General features: G+C 58.3%; 11 protein-coding genes across 11 annotated transcripts in view; 7 read left to right on the top strand and 4 right to left on the bottom strand.

Annotated features, from left to right (window-relative positions):
• Nucleotides 1-832: 832 nt before the first annotated feature.
• On the bottom strand, nucleotides 833-6,306 carry ACA1_066810 (Myotubularinrelated protein 2, putative; the record flags this gene model as incomplete). Its single annotated transcript, XM_004336605.1, has 17 exons — nucleotides 833-1,589; nucleotides 1,710-1,807; nucleotides 1,899-2,001; nucleotides 2,100-2,190; nucleotides 2,305-2,493; nucleotides 2,600-2,723; nucleotides 2,822-2,916; nucleotides 2,985-3,228; nucleotides 3,318-3,423; nucleotides 3,558-3,674; nucleotides 3,742-3,926; nucleotides 4,065-4,157; nucleotides 4,246-4,374; nucleotides 4,453-4,584; nucleotides 4,682-4,852; nucleotides 4,947-5,146; nucleotides 5,271-6,306. The coding sequence occupies 17 exons, from the start codon at nucleotides 6,304-6,306 to the stop codon at nucleotides 833-835; spliced, it is 3,870 nt and encodes a 1,289-aa protein (XP_004336653.1).
• Nucleotides 6,307-6,589: 283 nt separating this feature from the next.
• On the top strand, nucleotides 6,590-7,001 carry ACA1_066800 (uncharacterized protein; the record flags this gene model as incomplete). The annotated part of the gene is made up of 2 exons (XM_004336604.1): nucleotides 6,590-6,740; nucleotides 6,814-7,001. 2 exons carry the CDS (start codon nucleotides 6,590-6,592, stop codon nucleotides 6,999-7,001), a joined length of 339 nt encoding a protein of 112 aa, XP_004336652.1.
• Nucleotides 7,002-7,020: 19 nt separating this feature from the next.
• On the top strand, nucleotides 7,021-7,958 carry ACA1_066790 (uncharacterized protein; the record flags this gene model as incomplete). The annotated part of the gene is made up of 5 exons (XM_004336603.1): nucleotides 7,021-7,156; nucleotides 7,231-7,373; nucleotides 7,440-7,591; nucleotides 7,667-7,767; nucleotides 7,831-7,958. 5 exons carry the CDS (start codon nucleotides 7,021-7,023, stop codon nucleotides 7,956-7,958), a joined length of 660 nt encoding a protein of 219 aa, XP_004336651.1.
• An 87-nt stretch (nucleotides 7,959-8,045) lies between these two features.
• On the top strand, nucleotides 8,046-8,768 carry ACA1_066780 (transcription initiation factor tfiid subunit 13, putative; the record flags this gene model as incomplete). Its single annotated transcript, XM_004336602.1, has 5 exons — nucleotides 8,046-8,190; nucleotides 8,275-8,299; nucleotides 8,368-8,440; nucleotides 8,536-8,574; nucleotides 8,610-8,768. 5 exons carry the CDS (start codon nucleotides 8,046-8,048, stop codon nucleotides 8,766-8,768), a joined length of 441 nt encoding a protein of 146 aa, XP_004336650.1.
• A 230-nt stretch (nucleotides 8,769-8,998) lies between these two features.
• On the top strand, nucleotides 8,999-10,095 carry ACA1_066770 (methyltransferase; the record flags this gene model as incomplete). The annotated part of the gene is made up of 5 exons (XM_004336601.1): nucleotides 8,999-9,028; nucleotides 9,109-9,158; nucleotides 9,221-9,511; nucleotides 9,581-9,855; nucleotides 9,959-10,095. The coding sequence occupies 5 exons, from the start codon at nucleotides 8,999-9,001 to the stop codon at nucleotides 10,093-10,095; spliced, it is 783 nt and encodes a 260-aa protein (XP_004336649.1).
• A 470-nt stretch (nucleotides 10,096-10,565) lies between these two features.
• ACA1_066760 (Actin1) lies at nucleotides 10,566-11,771 on the top strand (the record flags this gene model as incomplete). Its single annotated transcript, XM_004336600.1, has 2 exons — nucleotides 10,566-10,933; nucleotides 11,012-11,771. 2 exons carry the CDS (start codon nucleotides 10,566-10,568, stop codon nucleotides 11,769-11,771), a joined length of 1,128 nt encoding a protein of 375 aa, XP_004336648.1.
• Nucleotides 11,772-11,975: 204 nt separating this feature from the next.
• ACA1_066750 (Fbox domain containing protein) lies at nucleotides 11,976-13,468 on the top strand (the record flags this gene model as incomplete). Its single annotated transcript, XM_004336599.1, has 5 exons — nucleotides 11,976-12,039; nucleotides 12,139-12,370; nucleotides 12,556-12,723; nucleotides 12,807-13,072; nucleotides 13,176-13,468. The coding sequence occupies 5 exons, from the start codon at nucleotides 11,976-11,978 to the stop codon at nucleotides 13,466-13,468; spliced, it is 1,023 nt and encodes a 340-aa protein (XP_004336647.1).
• A 158-nt stretch (nucleotides 13,469-13,626) lies between these two features.
• Nucleotides 13,627-14,906, bottom strand: ACA1_066740 (Phytanoyl-CoA dioxygenase; the record flags this gene model as incomplete). Its single annotated transcript, XM_004336598.1, has 6 exons — nucleotides 13,627-13,778; nucleotides 13,859-13,958; nucleotides 14,017-14,088; nucleotides 14,168-14,214; nucleotides 14,291-14,428; nucleotides 14,537-14,906. The coding sequence occupies 6 exons, from the start codon at nucleotides 14,904-14,906 to the stop codon at nucleotides 13,627-13,629; spliced, it is 879 nt and encodes a 292-aa protein (XP_004336646.1).
• Nucleotides 14,907-15,021: 115 nt separating this feature from the next.
• On the top strand, nucleotides 15,022-15,840 carry ACA1_066730 (ankyrin repeat-containing protein; the record flags this gene model as incomplete). The annotated part of the gene is made up of 4 exons (XM_004336597.1): nucleotides 15,022-15,159; nucleotides 15,261-15,389; nucleotides 15,503-15,638; nucleotides 15,728-15,840. The coding sequence occupies 4 exons, from the start codon at nucleotides 15,022-15,024 to the stop codon at nucleotides 15,838-15,840; spliced, it is 516 nt and encodes a 171-aa protein (XP_004336645.1).
• A 310-nt stretch (nucleotides 15,841-16,150) lies between these two features.
• Nucleotides 16,151-19,561, bottom strand: ACA1_066720 (exonuclease, putative; the record flags this gene model as incomplete). The annotated part of the gene is made up of 9 exons (XM_004336596.1): nucleotides 16,151-16,262; nucleotides 16,297-16,666; nucleotides 16,751-17,212; nucleotides 17,292-17,808; nucleotides 17,891-18,029; nucleotides 18,103-18,370; nucleotides 18,451-18,567; nucleotides 18,692-18,826; nucleotides 18,898-19,561. 9 exons carry the CDS (start codon nucleotides 19,559-19,561, stop codon nucleotides 16,151-16,153), a joined length of 2,784 nt encoding a protein of 927 aa, XP_004336644.1.
• A 153-nt stretch (nucleotides 19,562-19,714) lies between these two features.
• Nucleotides 19,715-22,249, bottom strand: part of ACA1_066610 (uncharacterized protein) — a gene marked incomplete at both ends in the record, with an annotated part of 4,003 nt that continues 1,468 nt past the window's right edge. Inside the window, 9 exons of the mRNA XM_004336595.1 lie at nucleotides 19,715-20,313; nucleotides 20,343-20,568; nucleotides 20,646-20,714; nucleotides 20,784-20,948; nucleotides 21,051-21,155; nucleotides 21,258-21,325; nucleotides 21,399-21,504; nucleotides 21,723-21,857; nucleotides 21,923-22,107. Coding sequence (XP_004336643.1) covers nucleotides 19,715-20,313; nucleotides 20,343-20,568; nucleotides 20,646-20,714; nucleotides 20,784-20,948; nucleotides 21,051-21,155; nucleotides 21,258-21,325; nucleotides 21,399-21,504; nucleotides 21,723-21,857; nucleotides 21,923-22,107 — 1,658 coding nt within the window. The remainder of the gene's footprint in view (nucleotides 20,314-20,342; nucleotides 20,569-20,645; nucleotides 20,715-20,783; nucleotides 20,949-21,050; nucleotides 21,156-21,257; nucleotides 21,326-21,398; nucleotides 21,505-21,722; nucleotides 21,858-21,922; nucleotides 22,108-22,249) is intronic.

Here is a 22,249-nt window from a genome sequence, read left to right as displayed (position 1 = left end):
CACGGACCCATAGATGAGATGGAGATGAGGTTCGTTTGCGCACCTTCGATCGATCGATCGGGCAGGAGAAGGTGGCCGCATTGCCTCCGAAGATGTCCATGGTAGGAGGTGTGGGAAACCGGGAGATGAGTTCAAGCTTGAGTGTCCGCATGTGTTGATGTGCGGCTGGAGAAGGACAGATTTCTTCCTTTTGTTGTGTAACCGCCAAACATTAAAGCGAAGCGCTCCACCAATCCAAAATTTTGCGATCCACCCTAGTGGTTCCTGTGAAATGACCAAGAAACAGGGTGGGTTAGGAAAGAACATAGAACAGCATTCACGAAACGACAGAGCGCGACTGGGAGAATGTACAAACAACATGGGCTCCCGTTCACGGCCTTTGACTGCCTCCAGCTCATGCAATTTGAGCCCGACCAGCACAGTGCTGGTTTGTGACAAATTGCGGCTTCCAAAAAACTGCATCTACGGAATTCCGCGCCTGCATCATTGCCATTTCAGTACGCTATAGTACTTGATCTCAACTGCCTCTTGTTGGCAATCTTTATTGAAGCTTGTTCTCACCACCAACAGAGAAGTTGAAGGACTACTCTGCCACACGTGACTGGCGAGGAGAGCACCGGATGAAGGAAGAGTTGGCACAAGGACGAGGTCAAAGTGATTTGCTCAAATGCCCAGGGTACGCACTCGACAACATGCGCGTGCGCGTGCGCTTGTCCACAGTTTCGCATCTGCACATACGACCGGTACAGCCCACACCACCGTCGCCCCAATCGCCTCTCACTGGCGTGAGTGAACAGTGTTACTTACACGACCTAAAAACGTAAGAGTTCTTTTAATTCTTTACACCGACGCGCCACTTGACGTCGCTGACGTTGGACCCAAGACCCTCGCCCTGTGTGGCTGGCCTCCTCGGCTCGTCCTCCTTACCTTCTCCCGGATCGCCTGTGGTCGCCATGGCGTCTGGGGCCGCAGGCGGTGGCGCCGTGGCGCCGTGGGCGGCTGCAGGCTTGGGCGCATCGCCATGGCTGCTGCCGTTTGCAGCCGCAGCCAACGAGCTGTCGCTGGTGTATGTAGAAGCGGAGGAGGGGACCGTTGACCGTTGGGCGACGTAGGCAGCCGCGGCGGTGACGCTTTTGCCGCCGTTGGCCTTGGTCTTCTTGTTAGTCCGGTGGTCGGTCCTGTGCTCTGGTGGGGCGGTGGCCCGCGGGTGGAGCTGGCTCTCGGCCGCCGCGTCTCCAGCAGCGCTCGAGGCCGTCGCGGCGGTGGTGGTGACGATCCGCTTGCTCTTGGGCTTCTTGGCGCTGCGTTCGCTGATGAGCTTCATCTTGGCCAGCCCGCGGCCCCTTAGCTTGCTCGTCATCGCGTCGCCGATGCTGGTCGTCGTCTTGCTGTTGTTGCTCGCGGCCGTCGGCGTAATGTTGAGCATGGCCTGGTACTCGTGCAGCTGGGCCTGCAGCTGGGCGATCTGGCGGTCCTTCTCGGCCACCAGGTTGAGCACGTGCTGGTCCAGGTTGCTGGCGTCCGAGTCGCGCAGCCCCTCCTGCGCCCACTGCAGGAAGTAGCCCTCCCAGAACTGCATCCTCCTCAGGCTGCCAATAGGTCAGCGCGTGTGTCGTGTGCGTGTGCGTGTTGTGTGCGGTGGAGCGTGTGCGTGTGCGTGTGTGTCGTGTGCGGTGGTGCGTGTGCCGTTGAGTGGTGTGGGCACATACCTGCAGTTGGGGATGATGACGCGGTTGACGGGCTTGTAGAACGGGTTGACGATCCGCAGGTTGTCTTTCTCCGCGAGGAGGTACGTCCACAGCGACTCCTGTTCTCACATGAAAACGATCGTGTGAGCCAATCATCCACCCGTGTGTGTGTGTGTGTATGTGCGCGCGCGGGGGGGAAGAAGCACGTACGGTCGATTGGCTGAGCTTCTCCTGGATGCGCTCCTTCTCGGTGTTGTACAGAAATGTCCCAAATCGGCACGAGTGGGAGTGGTGCAGAAGCTCCAGCAGGAACCTGGTGTTGCGTGTGCGATTGCGCGTGCGTGTGCGGTGGTGAGCACATTCACATTTCTGAATCCGGGGAGAAAGCGCGCGTGTGGGAGGGCTCTTCACCGTTCGTTGTATTCGAAGGCGAGCGGGGATTGGCGGAGCATCTGCCAAACGCACTCCACCCACTGCATAAAGATCGGCGCTCGCTGCCCATCTGCACTCACACGACCGAACAATTAATTAACAAATTAATAAACTACAACAAATTATAAATAAGAATGATGATAAAAAATATAATAAATATATTCCATATTCATTGGGGGCGCACCGGCGTAGAAGTAGCCGTCGTGTCCGCTGCGGAGGGCGAACTGGTGGCCGAAGGAGAGCCAGTCCTTTTCGATCAGCACGATGAAGCCCTCGATGGTGCGGTAGTAGGGATCGAGCATGATCTGGGCGAGGGCGACGATCTGCGACGTTCGGTCCCACCCGTCGCTACAATGCACCACCACCGGTTCGCCTGCAGATTTACATGCGTGTGTACGGTGTGTGCGGTGTGTGCGGTGTGCAGTGGTGAGATTATTATTCAATCGGGGACGGGGACGGAGTGCCGGCATGGTCCGTACCGTGCAAATGGACGAACTTGGCGACGTCGGCGCTCGAAGATGAGATGAGGGAGATGTGCGAGAGCCACTGCGAGGCGTCGAGGGCGTTGAGCCACTTGCTGTCGTCGTTCATCGGATTGACGAACTGATGACACATATCTCGGACCTGACACATCAACACACGCTTATTAATACGAAAGCGGCACACGCACACGCACACGCACACGCACCACGCACACGCACCTTCTTCTGGCTGTCCCGAATAACGTGGATGTTGTTGATTCCAAGGAAGGAGAGACTGCAGTTCTGGTAGTTTGCCAACACCTCATAGCCAGCGCCTAAGGCCACCATCACGACATTAGTATTGCGTGTGTGCGTGTGCAGTGGAACGTGTGCAGTGGTGTACCTTTGGCGGTGTTGGCTACGGCATTGGCCTTGGGTCGCGCGTCAAAAATGTGGAGCTGTCCCGCTTTGGGCACTGTCCGAATGATGCTGGCCAGCAGCTGCTCGTCCTCGCTGCAGCGGCCTCGCTGCATGCCCGTCAGCGGCTGGCTGCATCGCACGATGGCCGCCCCGCTCTTCGGGTCTATCCACGTCAGCACCGGAATGCGATTGCGTGAGCGGAACTTGATCACCGCCGGCAGCAATTCCTGAATTCAGCACATCCAACCAGTCAGGACCGTGTGCGTGTGCGTGTGCGGTGGTGCGCGAGGGCCTTGGTCTGCGGTGAGCGGCGTACGTCGGGGAACCGGGCGGGAACAACGAGTCTGGAGGGGTAGCTGGGGCACCAGCTGTAGTTTTTGTTGATCATGGAAATCTTCCACTTCTTAGAGGGTACACCCATCCTGGATGACATCCGACCCCAAGCCACACCATCAGCAACGCACAGGCACCACCGCACGCACACGCACACGCACACGCACACGCACACGCACACGCACACGCACACGACAACGGAAGATTGTAGAGAGAATTGTACCGCCTGTATTCCTTCTCGGCGTTGTAAATGGTCCAGCCATCGACTGGAGGAGGAGCGACACGCTGAAGCGACGCGTGGTACTCGAACGCAAACAATCGCGAGGCCGGCCGAATCAACCTGGTTGGGCAGAGTCGTGTGAGGGAGTGGGATGTCAACAGCAATTGCGAGAAAGCGGTGGTGGTACCCCTTGAGAATTTTGGTGTGAGTCATCCGTCGAGGCGGAGGATAGACGGGCGAGTCCCGCTCGAACACGAAGCGAATGATGCGGGTGTCCTTCAGGAAGATGTCCAGTCCGTAGTCGTCGTTGCCCATCGTGCGCTTCCGACCGCCCACCTTTTCCATCGACGCTATGAAATGGATTGGGAACGACTGCACAAACGACACGACACACACGACGCGCGCGAATGCGCCGGCGTCAGCCAAACAGGCGTTCGGACTTAATTTTAGGTCCTATCACGCGGAATAGGGTTGTGCCTTGGTCTGCAGGTCCTCCGTGACAAAAATGACCTGGTAGGTGGTCACGAACAGTGTACCGACGCACGCGGCCGCAGCGCCTCCGTTCCACACCTTCGACCTGACCGACGACGCCACATAGCTCACCTTCACAATTCGAGGAATGCGAGGAATTCAAGATATCAGTCAACGGTGGTCGTCGCCTGCGCGGGAAGAAAAGAGCAGAGAGCGAGACCTTTTCGCCGGGCAGGCTCTGGATGAAGTTGGGCAGGCTCGGCAACTGCTCCTCGGTGTCGGCCTGCTGGGCATCCTCCTTGGGCTCGGCCTGACCCAGGTAACCCTGCTTGTCGAGCGCCTCGAAGCGCTGTACGGCCCAAACGAGCGGTCAACCACTTCAACGTCAATTGCGACGTGTTTGACGTGCGGGGGCGGGCGGGCGTACGCTGGAGAGCTTGAAGATGACCTGAGAGTAGTGGGTCTTTTGGTTGAGCCCCGCCTGGCCGCTGGCCAGCTCCTTCTGCATGTCGATCAGTCGCGTGCAGATCTGGTCGATGTAATCGCTCATCCGTTGTTCCTACGCGATCAAACAAACAAACAGAGTTGCGGTGTGAGGCATCAGCTTTGTCACACAACACACACGACACATAACACACATGAATTGGAGTGCGTACGAGGGAGGCAGGGCGCATGTCGCTGGAGTCGACGGAGCTCTTCCCCTTCAGACCGGAGGGCGCGCTGCCCTCCTTGTCCTTGCTGATGTGGCGCGGTAGCTCGGAGATGGTCGACTTGGCCCGCCGCAGAATCCACAGCGCGTCGTCCTCGGTGCTCACGCCCTGCAAAATCTACACGCACCCCCACATCCCGTGCTGACATCAGCAAAGCACACACACGACACACACACGACACACACGACACACGAACGGCAGTGCGTAGTACCTTGGCCATCTTGGCCAGCTCCTTGTTGAGGCCGATGAGCTTGTGCGGCCGGTAGAGCGTGTGATCGCTGACGATGAGGGCCAGCTCGCCCAGGAACTGGGTAATGCAAAACAGCAGCATCTCGTCCAGCTGGCCCTCCTGCGAGTTGCCGTTCCGTCCGCCCTCTTCCTTGATCTTCCTCGCCAGCTGCTGCATCACCTCTGCACTCACACGACACGCGACACGCGACACACGACACGCGACACGCGACACACGACACGCGACACACGACACACGCATGCAGGGTGAGTGTCACGAGGTTGCGCTGAAGGAGCGCGGGCGTACCTTTCTTGGACAAGCCCTTGGTCGATGCCCGGTCGTCTGGCCCGCTGGTGGAGTTGCTCCTCGACCCGCTCCCGCTGCTGCCGTCGCTCCAGGCCACCAGCGCGGCGGCGTGGAGCAGGCCCGGCAGGCTGCCCAGCGTGCCGGGGCCCTCGTCCGCCTCGACCAGCCCGACCAGCAGCGGCAGCTGCAGGTTGCCCGACGCCCGCACCTGCACCCGCGCCGTCTCCACTCCGCCCTCGTTCGCTGCCGACGACGACGATGATGATGATGACGAAGAAGAAGACGACGATGATGAAGAAGAAGAAGATGATGGTGGAGAGGTGGAGAGGGTTGGGGCGGCTGGTCGGTCCTTCTCGCCGAGGACGATGGGGGAGAAGGAGCGCTCGCGGTTAACGGCGGTGAGGGCGGGCGACCGGAGCCAGGTGGAGGGGGAGAGGGGCGACGCAAGAGTGGAGGAGGAGGACGAAGTCGAAGACGAAGAAGATGAAGAAGAGTCGAGAAGAGGGGGAGGGGAGGGGGCCTTGGTGAGCCGTCGAAGCACGCCCGACGTGAAAGCGTGCGACGCTGCATCGATGGCCTGATCCAAGTTCGCCTCCTCCGCCGGCGCCCCCTTTTTGCTTTTGATCTCGTTTTGATTTTGACCTTCATCATCATCCAGGCCTCCATAGTCGTCGCCGTCGACTTCTTGTTCGCCGCTGGGCTGCTCCTGCTCGTTGCCCTCGCTCGCGCTTCGCTTCGCTCTTTGCTCGCCGTCTTCGCTTTCGCCATTTTGGCCTCGATCTTGGTCCAAAATCTTTTGTCTTCTCGAGCTTCCATCTTTTTCGTCGTCTTCGGAGCCGTTCTCGATGTGGAGGGCGGATGGGGTGGACGAAGAGAGAATCTGCGAGGCTCGGCCCTTGCCGATGAAACTGCTCCGGAGCGCAGCGGACGGTGAGCCAGCCGAGGGTACGAGGAGACCCGAGCCGCCTCCCCTAAACAAGGAAGAAGACGCTTCCGTAGGCCCTACCACAGGTGGTGGCGTATCTTCGGGCTCCATCCTCCTCTTCACTTCCTTCTTCCTCACCGCAAGTAATATATCACCTAATTTAAATTACCAATAATGGTTTTAATATGGTGAATTATTATTAATTTAATTATTATATATGGTGCCGCACTTGAGGGGGCACAAGTACCTTTGTGGTCAGTCTGGAGCTGGTTCTGCGTCACGGCATTCAGTTCTTCTTCGCTGTTTGCACGAAGTGCTGGGAAACGTTGGCTCCTTTGTTCTCCTTCTCGTGCAGTTAGTAAGAGAAAAAGAAATATAAAAAGAGTCTTGCGAGATGGACGAGACGACGCTGGAGCCGCTCGTCGCGAGCGAGCTGGATCCGTTGGAGCTGGCACATCAATTGAAGGAAAGGGCGGAAATCATCGGTGAAGCGCAGCAGACTCAGCTGTCCCGATTAGACTCGCTGTCGCAGCTCAAGCAAAGACGTAATCCCCCCCCCGCTCTTCTCCCGGGCTCACATCAATATGCGTGGCTACTGACGTAAGCCCTCACAACCAGTGGCCGAGGTGCGAATGCGCCATGGGGAGATGCAGGCCGAGCTGCAGCGAGCCACCGCCTTGAGTCCGCCCCACGCCCCGCCGCCTCTCAGAGAGGAGAAGCAGGCGTCGCCGTCCGAGATCAAGATCAAGGTGCTCTCTGAGTTTATTGCACCTGCCGGCTGTAAGTCGATGGGTCTGTTGACATGAGTGCGTGGAACAATGGAAGATGGAAGCGACAGTGGCAGCCAACATGCGAAAGCGAAAGCAGACGCTCATGGGCCAGGCCTTCAGCCTCGCCGGCATTCGCGTGCTGCCCTATCCAGGCAATCGCCTTCTCCTCGTTCTCGGCTCGTCCTACCAAGGTACCTGATCGCGGCCTGTCTCTATGAGCGCCTCATAGGTTGCCACTGCACTTACCCCCGCCTTTTCCGCTCAGGTCAGTACTTTGATAAGCGCTATCACATCTGGCTAGAGACGGACAAGGGTGCGACGAACAAGCTCCGGGTGTTCAAGCACACGGTGCCCTACTTCATTCCCATCAAGCAGCTCGAGGAGCAGCACCTGGCCAAGAACATACGGGTACGCTCTTCTGCGTGCACCTTCTCTCCTCTGATCCCAATACTCACCTGCTACACAAACGCGCAGTATTTTGTGAGAGCAGTGAGCTTGTACATGAACGCTTTCGTTGCCCGTCGAGGTCAAGTGGTGGAGCTGAATCGGCAGGCCGACATAGAGTCGGTAGAAACGAGTGCGGCATTCGACTACGTTTGCTTTTCCTTTGCGAGCGGTCAGCACGGGTACCGCACGCACCTTGCTGCCATCTCTTGTTGCCATCTCCTCGTCGCTCACCACTTGTGTATATAAACCACCAGACAAGTGCAAGTCAATCTCAAGTTTGACCTGATGCGAACACGCCCAAGCGAGGTCGAGGCCACCTTTATGACGCCACTGAAGACACGAAACAAGTCCGTGCGTACGTACCCATCCCTCTGCATCATGCGTTGGTTGGGACAGACGTAACAACACTCTGCTACAGGGGAGAGCGAGGCCCGCGAACGGAGGGAGTGGAAGCAGCGTGTAGAGGCGCTGATGAGGTCTCATCCGTTGGTGGAGGCCTACACCCAGCTGTTCGCCCTAGTTCCCGACACCTCAGTCCTGTACTAGCCGTTGCCACACAAAACAATAATTAAATAAAAAATAATCAAAACGATTATAAATACAGCAAACACAACAAAAATCCACAAAGAGAAGATGGACGGAGATCAGCCGATCGTGCGCAGGAAAGGACGTCCGCCGAAGGACCCGGAGAAGGCAGCAGAGAGGGCAGCTGCGGCTGCCGCGGTGGAGGCCAAACAACCGCGGGGCGTTAAGCGCAAGCGCATGTTCACCCGTGAATGTGCGCCCCCCCAAATTAGTTGGTTCATATGATTCTTACTTCTGCCTCGTGCTCATGTTGTTGTTTCTTGTGGGCTCATTGCAGTGCAGGCGATGATGTACGGCTTTGGGTACGATTCGCACCCTCTCAGACACGCCGCAGACGTGCAGACAGCTCACCACACGCTGTGCCATGCAGGGACGTCTCTAACCCGCTGCCTGAATCAATTGATCTGCTTGAAGACATGGTCGTCGAGTACGTGGTCGAGATGGTACCAGTCCCTGCCGCCTTCGTTCTGCTCTGCGCCCTCCTCACCAACAATGAGCTCACGTGAGGCTAACTCTTTCTCTTTCAAACCATCAAAAGACGCAGAAGGCGCTGCAGCTGACGACGAAGAAGGGCAAGGTGCAGACGGATGACCTGATCTTGTGCTGCGCAAGGACCAGAAGAGGCACGACAGAGCGCTCGAGCTTCTTCGCATGTCCGAAGAGCTCAAGCGAGCGCGCGCCAGCTTCGAGGAGAAGGACATCATCAAGGACGCCACCAGCGCCAAAGACAAGGAGAAGGACCTCGATGACGACCTCTTCGGCGGCGACTAGCTAGCGATCAAGAAGTCGAACCACCGAGCCTGTCCAGCTTTATGCATGACGTGTTGCCTTGTACAGTCTCACCACCAACACTTTTGCTTGCGGGCCACTGAACGGAGAGAAAAGGCTGAAGGAAAACAAATTATTCTGATTAAATCGAATTGATACAGATGCGGCGAACACGATGCGTCGGTCTCCAGCCATCGTCGGGTGGCTCCCTGCTGTCCCTTAAAACGACGGAAATGCACAGGCACCCACCATCATCGCCTCTGGTAAGGAGATCTCCATCAATCTCGCTAATTAGCATTGACAATTTTATTCAATTTCATTTTAATCCCTTTTTATTGTGCAGTTTAATCGATGTCCTCAAATCAACATTCAGGCCGCCTGTCTCGCTACCCGGTACTCCCTGGCATTTTGTTTTACACTTCTTTTTATTTTACTTTTATTCACTTGGTTGGAAGGCTGCGACCTACACCCAACCCGCTGGCGCGCCACTGCCAAAAGCAGCTGGAGGCCTACCCCGACTGGCGATCGCTCTACGCCGACCCGCGGCTGCCGTTCCACCTCGACTTGGGCTGCGGCAAGGGCCACCTCGTCTACCACCTCGCCTGCGAGCACCCGGAGATGAACTTCCTCGGTCTGGAGCTGCAGGAGGAGCGCGTCAAGCCCTTCCCCGCGCTGCCCAACCTCGCCTACGTGTGCTGCAACGTCAACGTGAGCCTGGAGCCGTTGCTCAAGTCCTATGCGAGCCAGTTGGCCGATCATCATCATCATCATCATCATCATCATCATCATCATCATCATCATCATCAACATGACAGCGCCGTGGCGACCGCGACCGCGATGACGGTGAAGCGCGTATCGATCCTCTACCCCGACCCCTGGTTCAAGAAGCGGCACGCCAAGCGACGCATGGTGACGCCCGAGCTAGTGCGCACCATCCACGGCTTCCTCGACGACGGCCCCGACAGCGAGGTCTACCTGGAGACGGACTTTGGGGAGGGCTTCTTCGAGGCCAAGGACATCTTCCTCCGGGATAGCTTCGTGCTCGAGACCGACGAGAAGCACTTCCCGCCCTGTCGCTTTGGCATGAGCGGTTCGTGTTGTTCCTCCCCACTTCCCTCGTTTTCATGGGAGATGCGCTCCGCATCATCATCATCGATTGCTGATGGCTTTCTCTGTCTCTCTTTTTGTTACAGAGTTTGCGATGTGGGTTCGGGAGGATCCCTCCATCCGGATCTTCACGGCCACCTTCCGAAAGGTGCCTCGCAACGCTACGCAGTGCGAGGAGGCAACCACACCACCACCCCACCCCAACTCGGTTCCACCAGCCTGAATACAAACGATACATAACACGTCATATCAGACCTCAACCCGACCCCAGCACCTACTCACCGGGAAGCGGGTGTTAGGAGGCAGGAGCTGCTGCTTGGTGGAGATCGAGCGTGAAAGAGGTGGCCAATTGACACGTACCAGTCGCGCTGGGTGGTTTCACGGATTTCTTTTTCCTCTCCTTTTTAGGGTTACCGCGCAACCACAACTGCAGTAGGCGATCTGTGCTGACGTGGCATGCTCTCCTTCGAGCTTGACGGACCGCAGTAGGAAGTACCCCCGAGCTACTGCTCTTGGTTCAGCGCACTGTACAGCCGAAGCTCACGTTTCAGGGTACCTGAAGTCCCATCCCTCTCTTATAAATAGCCATCTCAACATCCTCTTGTTCTCCACTGCAACAACAACAGCAAGAACAGCTCAAGCAGCTTAACAGCAAGTCACACTCACCAACACCATCATCACCAGCAACCAACCATGGGAGACGAAGTTCAGGCTCTGGTCATCGACAACGGTTCGGGCATGTGCAAGGCCGGCTTTGCCGGTGACGACGCGCCGCGCGCCGTGTTCCCCTCAATCGTCGGTCGTCCGCGCCACACCGGCGTCATGGTGGGCATGGGCCAGAAGGACTCCTACGTCGGTGACGAGGCCCAGTCCAAGCGCGGCATCCTCACCCTCAAGTACCCCATCGAGCACGGCATCGTCACCAACTGGGACGACATGGAGAAGATCTGGCACCACACCTTCTACAACGAGCTCCGCGTGGCCCCCGAGGAGCACCCCGTGCTGCTCACTGAGGCCCCCCTCAACCCCAAGGCCAACCGCGAGAAGATGACCCAGATCATGTACGAGACTCCTCCTCTTTTCCATCACCGCCACGCAATGGTTTCGCCGGAAAGATACTCACCTCCTCTCTCCATCAGGTTCGAGACCTTCAACACGCCCGCCATGTACGTCGCCATCCAGGCCGTGCTCTCGCTCTACGCCTCGGGCCGCACCACCGGCATCGTCATGGACTCAGGCGACGGCGTGACCCACACCGTGCCCATCTACGAGGGCTACGCCCTGCCCCACGCCATCCTGCGCCTCGACCTCGCCGGTCGCGATCTCACCGACTACCTCATGAAGATCCTCACCGAGCGCGGCTACTCGTTCACCACCACGGCCGAGCGCGAGATCGTGCGCGATATCAAGGAGAAGCTGTGCTACGTGGCCCTCGACTTCGAGCAGGAGATGGCCACCGCCGCGGCGTCGTCGTCGCTCGAGAAGTCGTACGAGCTGCCCGACGGCCAGGTCATCACCATCGGCAACGAGCGCTTCCGCTGCCCAGAGACCCTGTTCCAGCCCTCGTTCCTGGGCATGGAGGCGGCGGGCATCCACGAGACCACCTACAACTCGATCATGAAGTGCGACGTCGACATCAGGAAGGACCTCTACGGCAACGTCGTCCTGTCGGGCGGCACCACCATGTTCCCCGGCATTGCCGACCGCATGCAGAAGGAGCTCACCGCCCTCGCGCCGTCGACGATGAAGATCAAGATCATCGCCCCGCCCGAGCGCAAGTACTCCGTGTGGATCGGCGGCTCGATCCTGGCCTCGCTCTCCACCTTCCAGCAGATGTGGATCTCCAAGGAGGAGTACGACGAGTCGGGTCCCAGCATTGTCCACCGCAAGTGCTTTTGAAAGGAGAGGAAACATCGGGCGGGAAAGAAACCCTCCATTGTTCATCGCAAGTGCTTCTAAACGCGCGCAAGCTGCTGGTGTTGTATATACAACAGAGCCGTGGCCGCCTCCACACTCGATCGCACCCACCAGCAATAAATCCTTGCCGCTTTATTTTCGTCTTCATTCTTTTCTTTTTCTCTTTCGTTCTTTTGCAACTCACGCATGAAGCGAAAGGAGTGCTGGCCCGACCGCGAGCAAGTCGGCAAACACTGTCACCGCGCCGTCGGTACAGCTACACCAACCATTTTGTTATTTTTCACATTCATTACATTCATTTTATGGATATATATTCTATATTATTTGTATTATTAAAATTATAATCAAGCCAGGTCGGCAAGTGACAGTCCCGAGGTGGAGCTGCCGCTGGAGGTGGTGTGGCTCGTGCTCCAGTTTCTGGGTGTGGAGGACCTGCTGCGCGCGCAGCTCGTGTGCGTGGCCTGGCGCGACCTCATCCACTCAGAGAAGTCCGCGTCCCTGTGGAAGCGTGCCTACTTCACGTGGCCTCTTCCTCAACGAGGACCACCACCCGAACCTGATGACGACAAAGAAGAAGAGAAGTACCCGCCATCGAGTGATCCGCCCAAATGGAGGAGTGTCGCCCGATGGCGGCTTGCTCGCCACTTTGAGAGTGCGTGTGCGGTGTGTGGTGTGCGGATTTGATGTCTATGGTAGCCCATCATGATCTCACCTCAGGTGTCCCGTGACTAGATGAGCCCAACCACCAGGTGACTCGCTTGGCCAGGCAATTGACCGACCAGCTGCAGCAGGTCCCAGACGTCGAGCCTGACGAAGAACCCACCAAACGCGAGGGGAACCCGCAAGTCGAGTGGCTCAAGCGGCTGCTCAAGCGCACGTCGGATCACGCGACGCTCCTCGAGAGCGTGGCCTCCGTGAGACGCCAACTCCACCGGTAATTCCCGTCCTGCACGCACGCACGCACGCACGCACAACACACGCACGCACGCACGACACACGCTGAGCTTGCGGTGCCAGTCTTCTCGCACGAGTGCACAAAGGGCGCGAGGAGGAGAGCACCGGGGCCGCCGTGCGCGCCATCGCGTCTCTGCTGCCGAACATCTACTGGAGCCGCCTGAGCTCGCGTGAGTGGTACTACGAGAAGGACTGCATCGCGGAGAGTCGGCACTACAAGCGGTTCGTCTGCCACCGCGCCAAGGCTGTCATCTACAGCGTGGCGTCCGGTCTGCCGCTGCAACTCACCCTCACTTTCAACGAGACCAAGCGCTCGCTCAAGATTATGCGTACCAGCACCGTGTGTGTCGTGCGTGTCGTAAGTGTCATGTGTCGTGTAGTGTCGTGTGTCGTATAATGTGCGCTCTGATGGTGGAGGTGTGCTTGGTACAGCCTATGTTAGGTACAAGGCCAAGGACGGCAGCCCAAGACCCGGGGTCTCACGCGCCACGTCGCCGGAGCTCTACCGAAGTCTGCTGGCCAATATGGCCACATACCTCCTGGGCGTTCGGTGCGATCCCGTCGACGCCTCTTCTGTCCTGGTCGCACATTTCGATGGCCTGGTGAGGTTGGTGCTCCGCGCTGATGAGGTTCCCAAGTTGTACTCGCTGGGGGATACATCCAGTAAGCTGAAGCTCAAGAGTCCCTGGCTCCTTGGCGACGATGTTACAAACAGTCTCGAATAAATACAACCTTCTACCAGCAGCAGCAGGAGATCTGTTCTTAGCAACGAGCGCGGAACGTTGTTCAAGTGAACAAGAGTCTTACACGCTCAAGCACAAGCCACAGCACAACTCGGTTCCACGTGCCGTCAACTACTGGATGCGCCACCTCCACCTCCAGTTCAAGCTGATGGTTGTGTTTGGTCCTCTAATGCCTGCTCTGGCTCGGCGACACGGCAGAAGCGGAACATAGGCTGGAGGTGGGGCGGGAGGCGGTCCAGGTCCTTCTTCTTAATAGCCATGGGCGGGTAGCCCTCCTCCTTGTACAGCTTTTCTGCAATTTGAAGGATCAAACCGTACGACTTCAGGTCTCAGCACACAGAAGCCTCAGGCTGCAGAGAGGAAGCGCCGAACCGTAGGGCAAGCGATACCACTTGCGAGAGTAGATGAGGGAGAGCATGGGCCGCGCTTGGTCGGTGGTATTGGCCGTGCCTCGATGGAAGCACCGCATGTCCTGAACCACTCTCTCAGAAAAAAAAGAACAGCCTCTCGAGTGGGGGAGTGAGTAGTACCTTGATCACAACGTCGCCCACGTTCAGGAGTACCTTGTCCGATGGCAGGACGTCAATGGGCAGCGAACTGAACTGCGAGGTGCGTGAGTTGGTCGTAGATAGAGTCGAGGGTGAGGGGCGTGGGCCAACCACTCCATTGGGGCTGCGGTACCTCGCGCAGCGATGAGATGACGCTGCTGATGGCCATGTGGGGCGAACCTGTGGTTGTTGTGATTGGCTGATCAGTTATTTCTAAAAGATCACTCGACGTCCCAGCCGGCTTGGTGTGCCGCACCTGACCAGAACTCGGTGGGTCCGTTGTCGGGCGTGAGGTCTACCAGCGGAATGTGGACATAGACGCAGTAGGGCGGGAGCGGGAGGAATGTATCAAAGAGAGGCTCGTAGTCGATATGCGGCTCCTGCTGCTCACACCCTGCAGCAAACAATCACTGCACATTTGGCCCAAAAAGAACGAAGAACAAGAAAGAACGAAAGCGAAAACGAAACGAAGACGACAACGAAAGGGAGGCTGGTGCGCTACCGGGCAGGGCGACATGGGACGAGGCGAGTGAAAGAACGAAGTCGGGACCCAGCAGGTGGTCGAGAACCCGCACGATCATGTCGGCGCCCACAAGACGCGGGTCGATGAAGGGCGCGGTGAGCGGCAGCACGGCTTGGTACCGTCCCGGGCCGCGGTTGGGCTGCGGGCGGCGCGGGAGCACGACCGACGTGAAGTGGGCGTCGAAGGCCGGCCGCACGGTGTCGCGGAGGAAGGTCGGGTCGATGGCCGACCGCACAATGCAGTACCCGTTCATGCCCACCACCCGCGCCGCTCGCCCAGCATCGAACAGAGCCTTCGTTCCGTCGGCCGTCAGTTGCGACGCCCGGCCGGAAGCATCAGCTCCCTCCATCTTTTACAACTTCTTCTTTTAGAATTAAAAAAATGAAAATGGAAGAAATGAAAAAAATGAATAAAAGAAAGACGCTTGGTTGTGGGCGGAAAGCAACACAGTAGATCGACGAGCGATGATGTTTGGTGGCAAGGTGAAGGTGGACAAGTTGGGCAAGGAGTTTTACAAGGCGAGCGAGAAGAATGACGTCGAGAAGATGAAGCAGATCATAGAGTCAGGGCTTGACCAACGCGCCCTGCAACGAGCTCGGCTGGTTCCCTCTGCACTGCGCTGTACGCAATCTAATCTTGTGGGAAAGAAGAGAATGTCACCAAGTTGTGCAAATCATAAATCACTTCTTTGAATCAAGCACAGGCATTCAAAGGGCAGCTCGAGGTGGTGAAGATGCTCTTGGACAAGGGCTGCCCGGTTGACATCCGAAACGCACAGAAGGAGACCGCGCTCACACTTGCCGTCATGTACAACCGCGCCGAAACAGTGAAGGTACCGCCAACACCGTGCGTGTCGTTCTTCACCTGCCACGTTCGCTTCAAGCTTACGCCACAACACGACACGACACGACCCACGACACGACTAACGACACGAACGTCGTGCAGTACCTGTTGGAGAAGGGAGCCAACCCGCGAGTTTCGGACTGGATGGGCAGGACGGTGCGCGATGCGGCAGAGCAATCGTTCACCCCCAACGAGGAGGCCAAGCAGGTCTTGCTGGATGCCCTGTCGCCCCAGAAAGGTGACCTCGCGCCGCCATCGCCCAGACACACCGCCCACGCACTCACGCAACACACACACACACCTGCGCCGTTGCTTGATGCTACACAGGAACGGCAGCGGGGAAGACAGGATCGTGCCAGGTGTGCGGGGCTCCCTCCTCGCAGCGGTGCGGCAGGTGCAAAGCCGCCTCCTACTGCTCACACGAGTGTCAGCGCAGGTAAGTCGTCGGCTCCGCGCCCACCGCGCGTGGCACATCATCACAGTTAACGCGGCACCACGCATGGTCACAGGGACTGGCCCAGCCACAAAGTCGCCTGCCAGCCATGAGCAGAGAAAGACCAAAAGAGACGAACGAAGAGCGCACGAGACGAACACCGGAAAACAAGAACATGCGCCTGTCGTTGTTTGCTAAGATGTGTGTGTTGAGGGGGGTTACGCTGAATCAGGGCTGCACCTTGGTGGCCGGCTTGTCGGCGTTGAGGTTGAGGAGCAGCAGCTTCATCAGGCAGGTGCGGAAGTACTGGGCGGCGGTCAGGTGGTCTCGCCGCATGGCGAAGAGGACCTGCTTGAACGGGTGTCGGCCCACCTTGCTCGCAAACAGCGTGGTCGCCGGGTCCTTGGCCGCCTTGGCCTGCGAGGCGTGCTGGCTTGTGCGTGCGCTGAGCTCGGCGGCGCACTCGCTGTCCACCCGGTGGTACTCGGCGTCGACCCGGTCGATGAGGTGCCACAGCCTGTGGCTCACGCTGGCGTAGAGGGCCGCGAACTGCGGGAAGCGCGCCAGCATGGCGGTCTCCTCGCGCGAGACGTCGATGCGCCGCAGCACGTTGAGCATGACCTCTTCGCTCGGCTCCCCGCGCAGCTGCCTGACGGCATCGTGCAGGCTGATGTAGGCCGGGCTGTCGAGCCACAACTGCGGCTCAGCTGGGCCACCATCACCTCCGGCGGCGACGATGAGGCCCGAGGCAATGCTCGGCGGCAGGTTAGTCAGGAGCTGCATCAAGGCTGAGGCGCTGTCCACGCCGACCAGCACTGGCGGGCGCTCCCACCCTGAGAACTGTGTGACGTGGCATCAGTCAAAAAGCAGGCAGTTGGAAAAAAGAACGAAAAATGAAGAATGACGAGGTGAAGCACTAACCTCGTGGCTGGCGCTGCTGAGGCGATGGTGCAGTGTCTCGAGACAGGCCACGCCCACGTAGAGCAGCCGAGGGAGACGCAGGCCTGTGACGGACGAGAGATTGCGTTGCAATGGAGTCGGTGATGACCCGGCGGCGTCGACCACCACCTCTCCGTCCTCCTCCGGCGCTGCTGCTGGGCGGACTCCGGCGAAGGCGCCCAAGCCCTCGGCGGCCAGCTGGAAGAGGAAGCACCGACGGCCCTGCTCCTCGGCAGGCGGAAGGGTGTAGCCCACTGCCGACCACAGCGCCCAGAATGCGTCGCGCAGCAGGGTGCTGCCCTCCGAGGAGGGAAGCGACGCTTCTTCGACGCGGTCGTCGGCCTCCATCGAGGTCTGGGACGACACCTTCCACTTCCCCTCGCGGGCGTACAAAACGCACAGCGCGCCGTTCAACTTTGGCAGCACACACAGGGCCTTGCCTGCCAACCGAAGAAAAAAGCGAAAGTGTTAGTGAGGGCAAGAGCGTGTAGTGATAGGGCCGGCCTGGGAGATGCGCACCCGATGCGGCAAAGTCGAGAGCGTCGACGCGGTGCTGAATATCGGCTAATTGTCGCGGCTTCGCAAAGCGCGGGAACGGCAGCGAGACGACTCGGCACGCGCCGTCGGCTTCGTCGATGATGACGCCGTGGCACTGTCGGGCGAGGAGAGTGACCAGGGGCGAATCGTTGTCCTCCTCGTCGTCGTGGTCGTCATGCAGGTCTGCGAAGAGAAGATCCGGCGGCCGCTCCTTCTCGTCGTCGCAGTCTTGCGCCTGCCTTCGCCGTCGCAGTTCGTCCTCGTCGCAGCAGAGCTGCACCAGCGAGCCGCTGCGTCGCACGGTCACCGGCAGGTGTCGCACCAGTAAGCCCGCGCCCTTTTGCTGCACCAGTGTACGCAGCAAGCGAAACCCCCGTGCGCTTTCGTCCTCCGAAGTGCGTTGCGTTTCCTGATACGCTCGCTCGACCAGCCGCCGGAAGTCCTCCTCCTCAGACGCGATCTTCCCGCGAAACACGCCCAGCAATCGCTCCAGCTCGGGCTGGCATAGTATGCCAACCACAGTAAGTGTGAGCAGCAGGCATTTTAGAAATAATAGGTAACACACCGGTGGAGGCAGTTACCTTGAATCGGTCGACGACTGTTGCACAGCCTTGAACAGTCAGTTCGCCCATGGCTTCAATCTCGCGCTGGTATGCGTTGGCCTGGCGGTAGTCCACCACCTTCCCCTCGTCCAGCAGCTGTATCCCGAACATCACCGACCTGCCGGCAGGTTGTGGTCGGCGTGCGGTGAGTAGACACTCACTACGAGCAGCCCACAGCAACTGGTTGGTACCTGAACATGCGCAGTATCTCCTTGACGAAGAGCTTGGCGCCGTCGGTCTTGAAAATACGCACCAGCTTTGCCTTGGTCTGACCGTGGAACTGCTCGAGAACGGATCGGGCCAGCTTGCGGAGGTTGAGCCGATCGATCATCTCAAACCGCACGGTCTCCTTCCACACGAAGCGAGCGGGGAGGGACAACGATATGACCTGGTAGAGGTCGTTGTGTCGCAGGCTCTCCTCAAATTTCCACATCGGACCCACACGTGCATGTACATTCCCTGATCACACACACACACACACACACACGGCGCCTGTTAGACGCATGCACTCGCAGCACTTCTACATGTGCTCTAAGTACCGCGGGTGAAGTTGGCGGGTCCCTTGTAGTAGTCTCCCATCGTAATGATGAACGACCAGTGTGCATCGTTGTCGTCGCATTCATACACGCGGCTGCCAAACTGGTAGATGTTGAGGACTGCGATAGACCATGCACATCACAAGTGTTGGCAATGGTTATCACGGTGATGAGAGCTGCCACCACCACAATCAGGTACGGCACGCGTAGAGAAGTCGGCTACTACAAGCGTAATGGTGGGTACCTTCATCGGGGCGGAAGCCCATCAGGACGCTCAGGATCTCTGGGGTGAGCTCCTCCGCGCTCCACCACTTGGAGAAGTCCGCCTCCATCACCGCCTTGGCAGCCTTGTCTGTGCTACCGACCACCACGGCGCGCTCTGCACACACTCGAGTAAGCACACGCTCACGCATCACCGCACACGCACCACCGCGCGCATGCAGAGCGTACCAGGAGTGAAGGCGTGGCCGTCGGCAGCGAGTCGTAGAACGATCTGGCAGATGTTGAGGACGTCGTCGATGCCGGAGTGATGGCGCCCCTGGTGCGGCAGCCCGAGGTACCGCAGGAGCGACTTAAGGCCCTTGATGTGGTGCTCACGGCCCGGCTTGTAGAAGTATGACACCTCCTCACGCACGTTGATGAAGCGCTGCAGATGGTAGGGCACGTCGAGGCCCTTCGCTGCAGCCTCGCCTCGCAACTGCACGTCGAGATCCCAGTCCCCATCCGTCGCTACACAGATTAAATCTTTGTCTACGCCCCCGTCTTGCTGCTGGAGGTCGTGCATGGCCTGGGCGAAGATGGCAATGCATTGCTTGAGCGGCTGACCCTGCTCGGCGAGTACAGCATCGGTGATTCCAGTGAGCTTGGTACAGAAGGCGGAGAGGTGGCGATTTTCCTCCCATTCGGGCTTCACGTACAGCTGGCGCTGCTCGATGACCTTTGCCTCCTTCAAATCGACCACTGCCCAGGGAAATTCGATAATCTCGTGATGCAGTCGGTTCTCAGTGCCGTCTCCTGCGCCCGAGGACGAAGGATTCCGCACCTCCTCGCATGTGGCCTCCAAATCCAACACCACCACGTAGCGATACCTCGACGGACCTCCTGTCCCCTCCATCAATCACAACAGCTTTGTGTCGTGGTCTTCGCTGAAGACCCTTTAACTTTTGGTTCTGCTGTTGGGTGCTTAGTTCGAACGAAGGGCCACCACCAGAGGCCTCGCTTCGTGGCTAAGAAGACTCTCTTTCTTTGTGCTTCCGCTCATACCTACTCAGTACGATGACGACACCTCGTCGTTCGTCCCTGCAGCAACTACCTCGACCACTTCCTCCACTGAAGAAGGTGCCAGTGTCGGCTGGTCTTCCGTATGTTGCTGCTGCTGCTTCTTGTGGGCTCGCTTCTCTCGGCTGCTGCTGCTCTTCGGCCTGGCGCCCTCGTGTGTGCTGTCCTTCGCCTTCTGCTGATGTTGATGGTCCTTGTTGATCTCGAGCTCTCGCTCCCGACGCTCGCGCTCGGTGCAGCGGTGATTGTCGAGTTCGCGCTTGATCACCTCCCGCACGCTGTCGCATATGACCGCGTGGAGGTGCGGCCGGTCCTTCTCGCTCACCAGCCCGATCTCGCACAGGACCTCCTCGATCGTGGCGATGACCTCCCCCTCGTCGACGTGCACCTCGTCGTTCACATCCCCCGCACCTGCGCTGCTGTTCTTCTCTTTTCGCTCGTCGCCGCTGTTCTCTGTTGGTTCATCGCTGGTGGACTGGGTGGCGGTGATGGTAGTGGTGAGGTCGCTGACGCTCGCAGTTGCGGTGGTTGTCGTTGTCGTCACACCGTCGGTGCCAGACGCGCTGGTCGCGGTGGCGCCTCGGTTCTCTTCGTTCCGTGCGCTACCGCTGCGCTACCGCCTCCGATCATGGCCTGGAAGAGCTTGACCGTGCTCCGCCGCAGTCGAAATGAGAAAACGGGCTGCTCGCCGCTACCGCCGGCGGTGTCACCCTCGTGCGCGGCATGTCGTCGATTGTTTTTCTCCTCCTCCTTCTCCCGCTTTCGTTTGTTCTGCGCGACCTGCTCCTCGATGCGCCGCGTCACGAGCTTCTGCACTATCTGCTCGATGCGGCTTGCCATATCCTGCCGCGCGCACGCATGAAAAAGATCAATAATCATAAGAACTAATCCATAAGAAATGTATATGTTTGCCCGCATACCACGTTGGCGAGCTTCTCACGCAAGAGAGCGTCGATTCTCATCTTCAGAATATCTGAAATCTCATCGGCCTGCCAGAACAGAAAGAATTAGAGATGAGTCTGCACGCAGAGATGGTACACTAATGGTGTGGCACGTACTCGAGTGGTAATAAAGAGCAGGATAATATCAGAGTCCGTGTACTGTTCCGCCACGCGCATGTAGAACAGCTTCTGGTCGCTTTCTCCGCCGATCGCCTCCACGCCATACCCGAGAATGTTATAGTTATCGTCGGTGCTCCCCAGCTTGTACTCGCCGATTTTTACCTGCATGCGATTGACACGACGCAGCGACAGTATTACCCACACCGGCGAGAAAAGCATCATCACTGAATGAGAGAAAGAGAAGTGTACTGGACCAGTACATACCCCAGTGAACGGCTGCTGAAGCTGCACGCTGGCGTGATCGATCGCAACAGAGACGAGAGAATCAAACGTGATGACTTCCTCTTTCTGCAGGGGATAGGGCAAGCGCTGGCCATTGAAGAAACGAGGGAATGTGATAAGAAAACCAATGCTTAGAGAGACGAAGTGAAGCAGTGGAGGTGTGCGTACACGACAGATAAAATGTGGCACGCCCAGATCATCCAGATTCACACGCAGACGAGGGAACCTGCCATCCACACCGGATATTGTCTTGCGCTCTGTCGTGTGCAACGGAGGATCAGTACTCGAAAGTGTGACCAACCGCGGAAAAGAGAGAAGAAGCTGTCGTACCTTCGTCGTCAAAGAACGAAGAAAAGAGGAAGGAAGAGATTTCCTCGAAGCACAGCGAGCTTCGGCCCGTGTTGTGCCCACCTTCGATCATTATCCGCCTCTTTACCTTCGATCCATAGGCCTCGTGCAGCAGTTGCGTGTGGTGCGGTCGTACTAACGTGTCGTTTCGACCTGCACACGCACACGCACCACCGCACATGCACCGCGCGCGTTAGCGAGAGCACTGCCAGGCAGTGGCTGGGGGCCGGACGTGCTGTCAACACGATGGCGGGGTGAAAAAGTAATTATCTTAGGGTCGAGACCTTGAATAAATATGGCAGGGACACTGCACTTGGGCGCCATTGCGATGGGCTCGAGGTCGGAGATGTCGAACTCGGCGCGAGCTTTGATAGCCTTGCGCAGAATCGGGATGCCCAATCCGAGCAGTCCGCCCACCACCTTCTTCGGTATTTGCTTAATCTGTGTCGCGTGTGTCGCGTCAGCCAGGACTGTTGTCGGCGCTCACCAAGGGATGCAGTGCGTACATATTGGCCTTTGCCATCAGCAGAGTCGACGACCTCAGGAATGAGCTTGAGGAGACTGGCGAAGGGTGAATCGAGGACGAGCGTTGCCGGCACCATCACCCCCTCCTCGCCTTCCGCGCGCCTCTCCTCGGCTTTGGCCGTGTACATCAACGCCGTCACTGCACCCATGCTGCGTCCCCACAGACCTACACACATACAAAGAAACAAAAATCATCGTTGGTCGTCAGCAGACGCATACACACACCGCACGCGGGAGACGTACAAATATTGGAGACTGTGTCGGTGGACTTGAGGTACGCCAGCACCGTCGCCACGTCGTCCTGTTCA

The sequence above is a fragment of the Acanthamoeba castellanii genome (genome assembly GCF_000313135.1).
Source record: "Acanthamoeba castellanii str. Neff unplaced genomic scaffold scf7180000084600, whole genome shotgun sequence".
Classification (NCBI taxonomy): Eukaryota; Discosea; order Longamoebia; family Acanthamoebidae; genus Acanthamoeba; species Acanthamoeba castellanii.
Note: the sequence above shows the minus strand (reverse complement) of the source record. Positions and strands in the feature narration are given on the sequence as shown.